Source organism: Choloepus didactylus, chromosome X (genome assembly GCF_015220235.1).
Source record: "Choloepus didactylus isolate mChoDid1 chromosome X, mChoDid1.pri, whole genome shotgun sequence".
Classification (NCBI taxonomy): Eukaryota; Metazoa; Chordata; class Mammalia; order Pilosa; family Megalonychidae; genus Choloepus; species Choloepus didactylus.
The window spans coordinates 47884055-47896067 of NC_051334.1; the positions used below are offsets into that span (position 1 = coordinate 47884055).

The 12013-nt window shown below is 38.7% G+C and overlaps 1 protein-coding gene across 1 annotated transcript in view; it reads left to right on the plus strand.

Annotated features, from left to right (window-relative positions):
- Positions 1-650: 650 nt before the first annotated feature.
- The window catches only part of RP2 (RP2 activator of ARL3 GTPase), a 66192-nt gene continuing 54829 nt past the window's right edge, over positions 651-12013 (plus strand). Inside the window, exon 1 of the mRNA XM_037820791.1 lies at positions 651-835. Coding sequence (XP_037676719.1) covers positions 734-835 — 102 coding nt within the window. The 5' untranslated portion in view covers positions 651-733. The remainder of the gene's footprint in view (positions 836-12013) is intronic.

Sequence of the window (12013 nt, forward strand, 5' to 3'; positions counted from 1 at the left end):
ATGAAACCCAGCATTCCAGGTAGAAGAGGCAGCCCTGAGAAAAGCCCAGAGGTAAGAAATGGCTAAGAATGTACGGGGAATTTCTAAGCGCGGAAAACTAGACAATACGAAAGGCGACGCCGTGTTTTGGCCTGGAGAGAGTTGAAAAAGGGGAGAAGAGGAATGAGGGATACAGAACTCAGGGCCCTTCCTGTGTCAGAATCAATTCCTTTTCCTTCATCTCTTGCTTCATGAAACTGAAGTCTAAGGGTCACCTAGGGAACCCACCCATGCCTAGAACTTGGACGCAGCACCAGGGGCAGAAAGAAAGGGCTACCGAAATGGGACTCCTCACTCCCCCCCCCCCCACTAGAACACCCGCCAAAGTAGCCGGAGGGAGTCGGGACAGTAGCCGGAGGGGGCGGGGTCGTGGAGGCCTTGCGTGCGCGCGAGAAGCTAGGCATGGATTGGTGCGTGCGGATGTCGGCCTCTTTTCATAGGCTACGCAGGGGCTGTTCGCGGGGCTGTAATTGGCTTGCCGGCGCTGAGCGCTCATTGGCTGCGGTGGGTCGACAGGGCAACTGAGGGGAAAGGGGAAGGGGTGCTGGGCCTCGCGGGGAACCGAGGCTGCGGGCGGCTGGGCTGTTTCACGGGGCGGTTTCTAAGCTCCTGGGGTCCACGCCACTTTCTCAAAGGTGACTGAGCTAGTGCACGGGCGAGGAGGGGCGGCCAGTGATTCCCGCGGGCCAGGACCATGGGCTGCTGCTTCTCCAAGAGGCAGAAGGCTGAGAAGGAGTCGCGGCCCGAGGGTAAGGAGGAGCAGCCGAAGCAGTACAGCTGGGACCAGCGCAAGAAGGTAACAAGAATCCGGCAGCTCCTGGCCTCAGCCCTCCCGAGCCGCTGGGCGAGGGTCCCTTGCGGCCCAGGAGGGCTGAAGTGGCCGACCCAGCCGCTGCCCCCACTCTCTTCTCTTGAACGCCTGTGACTGAAGTCTGACTTTGGGCAGTGGGGTGGGGTAAGGGGCGTGAAACAGCGCTAGAGAGGGCTCCCCTGATGACGGTGAAGCCTGAAGCACTGAAAAGGGCCTTAAAGCTCGTTGTCCAGGTAGTTGGACGCCCCGGGGTCTTTCCTCGCTCCGCACCTTTATTTGCGATGACCTCCCGTCCAAGGGTGGATTCGAAGGAAGAAAAGAGAGTTGGGGGAAGATACCGAATCTCAAATCAGCTCATTTCACCGGCAGCTCCGAGCCGGGGTTTTGTCCGGTCCTCGGGTTACACATGGGACTGATTCTCATCTTTTCCTCGGCTTACGTTCTGTGGCTGGTTTCTCTTTTTGTGTGCCCCTCCGGGTAAAGATCTTTGGCGCCACTTGAATATATTCCATTGCTGAATTTTCTCACATACGAAGTGGACTGTATAATGAAGAGCTTTGTTTTCCTTCCTCTTCCAGTTACCCGAAAGAAATAATGAAAATCGAATCAATCTTGGAATGTGAGTTAAGATGCTAAGGTGAAAATAACCAGCGTAAACCAGGCAATAATTTAGTATTGCTTTAAATGAATGAAAATGCCCTTACTTTTACTTTTATATGTAGCCAGAAATCTAAAAGTTTTGAAAACGTCCCCTGGTTCTTGCATAAAATACAGTTACTTAGTCATAAATTTCATACTTCTTCTCTTTCTACGTAGTTCTTCATTTGTGCTTAACAAAATACTTTATTAGGCTTGTCAGTTATTTTTCTCTTCCTAACAAAATGGGAAATTTGCTTTGTAAAATAGTAAGTGTATTGAATACTTGATTAACTGCTTGCTTAATCCAACATTTGATGTAAATATCTTTACCCAAGAATATTTTATAATACATTTCTTATTGACATTTGTAATATCATAGGCCTTCCTGCATGATTTCCAATCCCCAGCAGAATTTGTCCATGTAAACTTGGTTCCCTGAGTGTCGGATTTAAGAAATTGTAAGCTTTTTTGCAGAATTTATCACCCTTTTCGGGTCGTGTTGTATATGTATTAATTCCCTCTTGTCCACACTGGATAGCAGCATTTTATAAGGTAGGAAAAGGAAAGTACTGCGCTTTCTGTCATTCAAGAAGATTTTACCTATCATTTAAAGTTTTTTGATGTTCAGTTTTTAAAAATTTTTTTCTCAACTTTTTTATTTCTAATAATGTTCTTTAAGCTTGATCTTTCTGCCACAGAGAAAGTTTTTTTTTGGTTTTGTTTTTAAACCATAGACTAAAACTAGATTAAAGTACATTTGTTTTTTATTTAGAGTAGTCTTGGTTGACCTTTGACTTACTGCTTCGTAATAAATTGTCTCATTAAACTTTCTTAACAATGTTTCCGTTAGTTGGAATCTCTCATGTTAATCTTCTTTCAGATAAATGGGCTAGTTTTCTGGGGTTTTGTCCTCTTTGGCTAAGTAAATTCACCGACAGAATAGCGGACACCAGTATCTAAGTCTTTTCCCGCAATTGAGCATGTAGTAAACTTCCAATTGTACACATTTGTTTTGAGCTTACAGGGAACATTTTTTGGGGGAACACTACTGGGTACTGTAGTTTTAGAGATGTAAGAGAGATGTTACTTGATATATAAAATAAGCTCATGTTTCTGGCTATTTGTAGGATGAAAGTTGATAAACGCAGCTAATTAAATTTTTCTAATAAATGAGTGTTATATTCTGAAACAACCCAGTTTAAAAATCTTTTGTGCTATTAGAGAAAGAAATTACCAGCTTACATTTTGAGACAATGGAGATGCCTCATCTCCCAAAATTGCTTCTTCTTTTTGGAATTAGTAGCATTTAACTCCAGGGTGTCTCGTTTATGATAGCCCAGTAAATTTTATATGATTTTAAAGATTTTTTTCTAGTTCCTTACCACTTTGGGCCAATTTAGGCTAGTGTACAAATGTTCAATGATGTATTTCCTGGGTTTAGAATTGTCTTGATTGCGTCTAAAATATTTTAATTATATCTTAAAAGGAATAGAATGCAAATGCTGCCTAGAGAACATAAATGAGATATATTGCAGAAGTGGTTTATATTAGAAGTTTAGGCTTTGTAATGTGGACACGGAGTATAGAGTATACAGCTTTGTGTATGTTTTTTCATTGTGGTAAAATGTATATAACATAAATTTGCCATTTTAACCATTTTTTAAATGGCTAAATTTTTAAAAGTTTTAAAGTTTTATCAAACAATTATATAAGACGTTAGGTTTTAAAATGCATTGCTGGAAAAGTTTCCTTGCAACTTGGAAAAATAGTGTTTAAATTTTTCCTTAGGTTGTGTAATCATAGTATCTTTATTGAGGAGTATCCCATGGGTTTTAGGTTTTGAGTTGTGTAATTGGGTCAGTCTTAGGAGACTGGAGCTAGGAGAAATTGTCTCAATTAGAAAGAATGTTTGGGTACTAAGTGTTGTCATGGCAGCTGGCATGCTGTAATCAACAGTGTAAGACACTCCTTTTTTATTGCTGATTTTGAAAAAGAAAAAGCTTACTGTACAATTACTCCATGGATATGATGGGAAATATTTTTGGATTGTAAGATTTGTTTAAGTCATTGTGAAAGAAATGCTTTTATCCTTGTTATCTGTATGCTGCCTCCTTTAGCTAGGCACATTATTCTGTATATATGTACAAAACCCTGAGGAAGACTCAAAATTACAAGAATTATCCTTGCCCTTAAAGAGAAAACATATGAAACATTTGAGTGGTACAGAAAAGTAGTTTTCATTTTCCAGTTATTCATACCAATACTCCTCTCTCCTAGATGATAGAAATGAGGATTAGTTCTCTAAACAATGATTGCATGAGCATGAAAATTGTCATTTGAGTATGCACAGCACATCTTGCATCCAATACATTTGTCTCATGTTCGATAGAAATAGTACTGAACAAAAGCCTTACACCAGAAATTCGGTTAACTGCATTTTTATTCAGTGTCTATTATGTAACTTTGGGTAAAGAAGCCAATTTTATGCGTTTCAGATTTCTTGGCTATAAAGTGGGACAGTGCTAATGATTTCTCTACCTATGTTATTTAATAATGTAAAGGCCTGTCCTGAGGAAGAGGGATTAGACAGTAATGGTCACCTAAGAGGGTAAAACTTGGACCAGAAGTTGGTCTTAATGTAAAGCAAATCATAATTTCTAGAGTTGTTCATCAGTGGAAGGGGTGGCTTTGTGAGGAAATAATCTCCATGTTAGTCAAAACATTCAGACAAAAGTTGGACGGCTATCTTTTATAAAAAAGTGTCTGTGTTGAGTGGGAGGCTAGTTAGTGTTTTTATCTTGATTTTAAGTATGTAAAATATTCTGGTTATCCATTGCTGCATACTAAACCACTCTAAAACGTAATGGCTTAATGTAATGCAAGGTATTTATTTTGCTCATAATTCTGCAATTTGTGTAAGGCTTAGCAGGAATAGCTGTTGACTTTATGTGGTATCAGCTGTGGCAGTTTGACTGGGTGCTGAAATAATTGCTTCCAATATGGCTTCATCCCATAGCTGGCTGGTAAGTTGATGGTGGCTTTAGGTTGGGAGCTTAGCTGGAACTGAGGGCCAGGGACCTCTCCATGTAGCCTGGGCTTATTCACAGCATAATGGCTGGTCTCCCAGGGTGAGTGTCCTAAGAGACACTGGCAGAAGCTATATGGCGTTTTCTAACTAGCCTCTAAAGTAACACAGTATCATTTTCAACACATTCTGTTTGTTAAAGAAGTCACAAATGCACACCTAGGTTCAAGGGAAAGGGACATACACTCCATTTCATAATGGGAGGAGTGTCGAAGAATGCAGGCATGTTTTAAAACCTCCACACAAAGTTTTTTTTTTAAAGGAAATAACTAGTACTATGTTTATTTTTAAGTAGCTTTATTGAGATATAATTCGTATACTATACAATTCACCCATTTAAAGTGTACAATTCAGTATTTTTTATTAAGTTCACAGGGTTGTGGAGCCATCACCACAATCAAATTTTAGAACACTTTTATCCATATCCCCCCAAAAGAAACCCTGGTACTCTTTAGCAGTTACTCTTCATTCCCTTTTCTTCCTAGTCCAATAAACCACAAATTTACTTTCTGTCTCTATGGATTTCCATATTCTGGACATTGCATATAAATGGAATCATACAATATGTAGCCTTTCACTTAGTATGTTTTTGAGGTTCATCTGTGTCATAGCCTGTATCAGTACTTCATTTTTTTATTGTTGAATAACGTTCCATTGTAATGATACAACATATTTTGTTTATCCATTCATCACTTGATGGACATTTGAGTTATTTTCACTTTTTGGATATTATGAATAATGCTGCTATGAACAGTCGTGTGCAAGTTTTTGTGTGGATGGATGTTTTCATTTCTCTTGGGTATATTCCTGGGACTAGAATTGCTGGGTCATATGGTAACTTTGTTTAACTCTTTGAAGAGCTGCCAAACTGTTTTCCAAAGCAGCTACACTGTTTTACATATCCTCCAGCAATGTATGAAGGTTCCGATTTCTTTATCCATGTAAAGTTTTGATGAAGGAAAAAAAACATAGGACAAGCCAAGTGTATAGGACTGGGGTTTTACTTTGTCTTTAACTGTACCTCACTGGTAAAGTCATTTAACTTTTCCATCCCTCAGTTTCCTGAGATCCCTTCCAGTTCTCTTATTCTGTGAGTAGCTGATGAGGGTAGGTCAGCATTGCTAAAAACAGGCAAATCTGGGGGAACAATGGAAATGTGATAGGATGTAAAAAGATTAGATTAGATGATATGGAAAATCCTTCTCATGCCTAAGATTTCATAATTTTATTTTGTGATTATATGTTTAACAACATGGTAGGCTAATATAAATATATTGCTTCACCTTCTCTCACCATCAGTGTATATAAGCTCAAGGTGCTGGTATTATTTATTATTATGCGGTATTACCATTATCATTCATGAAATAACCTTTTAGCTACATAGGTACATAACCCCTAAACTGACTAAGCGTTTAAATTTGTATTTATTTATTTAACTTGAGGTATAATTTAAGTAAGATAAAATTTACCCATTTTTAGTGTACAGTTCGGTAAGTTTTGACAAACAAATACAGTCATGTTAAGTATCACCACAATCAAGATGTATAACAGCTTCATCATCTCCCAGAATTCCTTTGTGCTCCTTTAGGAGTCAACTCCTCCCTTATCCCCTGATAAGTTTTCCACTCCTATAGTTCTGTCTTTTCAAGAGTGTCACATAAATGGAATCATATAGTATGTAACCTGTTGAGTCTGGCTTCTTTTAGTTAGCATGATGCATTTAAGACACATCCATGTTTTTGCATATATCAGACGTTCCTTTTTATTGCTGAGAGTAGTTTTCTGTTGTATGGATTTACCACCATTTGGCTATCCATTCCCTGGTTGAAGTGCCTTTAGGTTGTTTCCAGTTTGGAGCAATTATGAATAAAGCTGCCATGAACATTTGTATACTGGTTTTTGAGTTAACATAAGTTTTCATTTCACTTTATTAAATACCTAGGAGTAGGATTTAATAAATACCCAGGAGCAGTAAATACTAGGAGTCATATGGAAATTGTATATTAAACTTTTTAAGAAGCAGCTAAATTATTTTCCAAAGTGGCTATGCCTTTTGTACTCCACCAGCAATGTATGAGAGATCCACTTGCCCCACATCCTCACCAGCACTTGGTATTGTTACTTAAAAAAATTTAGCCATTCTAACAAGTGGGTAGTAGTATTTCATTGTGGTTTAATTTGCATTTCTTTAATGACTGATGATTTGAGCATTTTTTCATGTACTTATTTCTATCTGTGTATCCTCTTTGGTGAAATGTTCATTCAAATCTTTTGCCCATTTTTAATTGGGTTTTTTTCTTATTATTGAGTTTTGAGAGTTCTTTATGTATTCTGGATATAAGTCCCTTGTCATATGTGTGTTTTACAAATATTTTTTCCAATTTATGGCTTGTCTTCTCAACAGTACCTTCTGAAGAGCAACAGTTTTAAATTTTGATAAAAGTCCAATTTTCATTTTTTCTTTTATGGATATGTTTTTGGTTTTATATCTAGGGAATCTTTGACTACAAAGATTTTCTCCTCTGTTTTCTTCCAGGAGTTCTATAGTTTTGATTTTATGTTTAGGTTGTGTGATTCATTTTGAGTTAGTTATTGTGTATGGTGCAGGGTATAGATAATACCCTTTTTTTTTTTTGCAGATAGGTACCCAGTTCCAGCACCACTGTTGAAAAGACTATCCTTTCTCTATTGAATTTTCTTTGCACCTTTGGCAATTCAGGTGAAAGTCTATTTTTGGTCTCCCTCTTCTGTGCGATTGATTTATGTGTCTATTAAAAGTTTATTTTTGGTTGAATATGGTTAAATATGAAGAAGCACCCAAGAGAATGTACCAAAAGGAGCCCTACTGCTTAGGCCTAAGACTCAGCTCAACCACTTACTGTGACCTTGAACAAGTTGTTTAACCTCTCTGTACCTTGATTTTTCTCATCTGTAAAACAGAGATAGTTATAGTACACAACTCTCATAAGGGTTTTTATGAGGATTGAGTTAATGATTATAAAGCACTTAGACTGGTGCCTGGAACATATGGAGTGCTTCCTATACTCCTAAGCCTTGTTTTGGACATCTATCCAGACTGAATTGCCTTCAGAATTAACACGTTCCATTATTTCATCTCAGATTATCATTATGGAAGTTTAAATGTGGAGATGATTTTTTTCCTTTATTATAAATGTTGTGGGTTTACAGAACAATGATGCATAAAATACAGGATTCCCATATAACACCCCACCACCAACACATTGATGATCGCACATTTTTATAATTATACTGTTAATTAATGGTTTAATTCAGGTTTATTGTTTGTGGAGTGTAGTTCCATAAGTTTAAAAAAAATTTTTATTCTGTTACCATATATATAATCTAATATTTTCCCTTTTAATCATATTGATATATATTTCATTGCTGCTAATTGCATTCACATTGTTGTGCTATCATCACCTCCATCGATTACCAAAACATTACCATCATTCCAAATAGGAACTCTATGCATTTTAAGCCTTAACTTCCCATTCCCTATCCCCACCCTGTCTTCTGGTAATATATATTATAATTACTGACTCTGTGAGTTTCCTTATTCTAAATATTTCAAATAAATGGCATTATACAATATTTGTCCTTTTGTGTCTGACTTATTTCACTCAACGTGATGTCTTCAAGGTTCATTCATGTTGTCGCATGTATCAGGACTTTATTCCTTTTTACAGCTGAATAATATTCTATTTAAGTATATACCACATTTTATTTATTCATTCATTGGTTGACAGACACTTGGGTTGCTTCTATCTTGTAGAAATTGTGAATATTGCTACTATGAACATCAGTGTGCAAGTCTGTGTTTGAGCCCCTGCTTTCAGTTCTTTTGCTTACATACCTAGTAGTGGGGTTGCTCAGTCATATGGTAGTTCTATCTTTAGCTTTCTGAGAAACCACCAAACTTTCTTCCACAGTGGCTGCACCACTTTACATTACCACCAGCAAAGAATGAGTGCTCCTATTTCTCCACATCCTCTCCGACACTTATTTCCCATTGTTTTAATATAGCCATTCTAATGGATATGAAATGGTGTCTCACTGTAGTTGGGATTTGCCTTTCCCTAATGGGAAATGATGTTGAGCATCTTTTCATGTGCTGTCTGGCCATTTGTATATCCTCTTTGGAGAGATGTCTGTTCAGGCTTTTGCACATTTTTAAATTGGGTTGTCTTTTTGCTGTTAAATTGAAAGATTTCTTCATATATACTGGATTTCAATCCTTTATCAGATATATAGTTTCCAAATACTTTTCCCCATTGTGTAGGTTGTCTTCTTTCTTTCATGATAAAGTCCTTTGAGGAACAAAAGTTTTTTTTTTTTATTTTGATGGGGTGTCATTTATCTATTTTTTATTTTGTTGCTTGTGCTTTGAGTGTAAAGTCTAAGAAACCATTGCCTGACACAAACTACTGAAGATGCTCTCCTACATTTTCTTCTAGGCATTTGATAGTTCTAGCTCTTATATTTAGGTCTTTGATCCATTTTGAGTTGATATTTGTATATGGTGTGAGGTAGGGATCCTCCTTGCTTTTGCAAATGGAAATCCAGTTTTCCCAGTGCCGTTTGTTGAAGAGACTATTGTTACCTAATTGAGTAGTCTTTACCACCTTATCAAAAATCAGTAGGCAAAGGAGGTGGGGCAAGATGGTGGCATAGGGAAGTGTGGAATTTCCTTTGTCCTCTAGAGCAGCTAGTAAATAGTGAGGAACTATTTGGAACACCTGTTTGGGGGACTTCTGTGACACATCATACACCAGTCTTGAAGGGCTGAGATCAGAATGCAAAAGTGTAAGTAAAGTCTCCCAATCTATGGAGGCTTGCGCCCCTCCCCTACCAGCATGGCAGGCAGTTTTGGAGTCACTTACCTGTGAGAAAAAGAAGCAACCTTTACTAGGAGCAATGGAAGCGCAACCAAGCTCCAATTGCAGATTTAATTAACAAATTTGGACTGCTGAATACAAGCTCCAAGCACAGATAAACCTGGAGAAAGCACAAAAGGAACCTGGAAGTCTCTCCCCAGCACAGAAGAGGTGGGGCTGACAGAAAAGGAAACAACACAGATGCATTTGGAGTTGGCTGAGTGCAGAATACTAGAAAAGGGCTGTGCCCCAAGAAAAGTAGCACATGGAGCCGGTTACCAACTCCAGCTCTTAATTGACAAACTGGGGGGCTGGTGACTGACTCTGAAAATGATTTTATTTTATTTTATTAAAGTTTTAGCATAAAGAAAGCATCAGGTGTTTTCAGTTGCCAGCATTGCCCCAGGCAAGGGCAGAGTTAAGGAATGTCTGAGAGACAAAATAACTAGACGGGTGAATGAGATAATTCCCTGAAGGGAGTATCTTCTCCAAGAAAGGGGGGGGGGGCAGGGCCCAGCACAAGTGGCAACTCTCATTCAGAGAATTCAGACAGCAGGCGCTGGAAAACAGGAACAGTTTGAGCCTGCCTTCTGCCTTAGCCTCTGTCTCAATCATGCCCCTGGCAAGGACAGAGTCTACTGAGAATTAAAGGCACCATACCACTTTCCACCACTGGGGAGTAGTGGGCTGACAAGCCCACCTGCTGGGCAGGATAGGAAAAGCACACAATCAAGAGGTTTGAGAGGAAAGGCTGCTACCCTGCTGAGTCTCAGCTGCAGAGAGCCCTGATAGTGATTACACCCTTTTCCTGAGTCCTGGGCCTGTCTTGTGTGGGGTCAGCCCTATCTACGGAGACTCTTCTCAAAAAGAAAAAAAAAAAAAACAGCTTCATATAGACAGGGCAAGAACCAGAAAAACAAGAGTGGAATAATTCTGATCAGTTAAACAGAAGCTATGCTAGAGGTCTAGAATAAGTTGAACTGAATGTCAAAGAACACATAGAGAACAAAGCCAGCCAACAAGGAACCCCTAGATAAAAAAGAGGAAACAACATCTAGATAAACAAATCAAGGAAATCAGATGCCTAGACACCAGCAAAAAATTACAAGTCGTACCAGGAAGCAAGAAAATATGGCTCAAAGGAACAAACTGATACTCCAAAGGAGATACAGGAGTTGAAACAACTAATTAAAGATGTTTAAACAAATCTAAATCAAATCAACAAGTAGAAGGAAAATGTGGCAAAAGAGATGAAGGATATAAGGAAGACATGGAGTGACCATACAGAATAACTCAAAAGCTTGAAAAAACAAATGGCAGAACTTATGGGAATCAAAGGCACAAGAGAAGAGATGAAAAACATAATGGAGACATGCAGTAGCAGATTTAAACAGGCAGAAGAAAGGGTTGGTGAACTAGAGGACACAATGTCTGAAATCCGACACACAAAAGAACAGATAGGGGAAAAAATGGTAAAATATGAACAGGGTCTCAGGGAACTGATTGTCAACATGAAGTGCACAAATATACAGGTTATGGATGTCCCAGAAAGATAAGAGAAAGAAAAAGGGGCAGAAAGAAAAATGGAGGAAATAATCACTGAAAATTTCCCAGTTCTTAAGAAAGACATAAAATTACAGATCCAAGAAGCACGGCATACCCAAAACAGAATAGATCTGAATAGACATACCCTGAGACACTTACTAATCAAATTGTCAAATGTCAGAGACAAAGAGAATTATGAAAGCAGCAAGAGAAAAGTGACCCATCATATACAAGGGAAACTCGATAGCACTGTGTGCAGATCTCTCAGCAGAAACCATGGAGATGAGAATTCTAGATACTGAAAGAGGAAAACTGCCAACCAAGAATTCTATATATGGCAAAACTGTCCTTCAAAAATGAGGGAGAGTTAAAAATATTTTCAGGTGAACAGACATTGAGAGAGTATGTGAACAAGAGACTGGCTCTACAAGAAATTCTAAAGAGAGTGCTACACGCAGATAGGAAAAGACGAGAGAGGTTAGAGAAGGGTGTAGAAATGAAGATTATCAGTAAGTGTACAAAGAGAGGAGAAAAAAATAAGATATGACATGAAATCCCAAAGACAAAATGGTAGAAGAAATTACTGCCTTTACAGTAATAATATTAAATGTTAATGGGTTAAACTCCCCAATCAAAAGTCATAGACTGGCAGAAAGGATTAAAAAAAAAAGCGGTAGAGAACCTAAGATGGCGGCTAGGTGAGACGGCAAAAAAACACCTCCGTGAAAAATACTAGATAAAAACCAGAAGGTGACACAGAACACCAGTTTCAGCAATGCACCAGCTGGACAAGGTCTGCTAAAACCACAGGGACTGTTCACTTGGTGAAACTGGGAGTCTGCATTCTGAAACGAGTAAGTAAGCCGGCTGAAAGCCCTGCGGCCGCACTGCGGTGTGGGGAAACTGGGGGTTGGTGTTTGGAGACGGACTAGTTCTTTTTTTAAAAAAAAAAAAAAAACCCAGGAGTGGCTGGAGCATGGCAGGAGCGGGCTGTGCCAA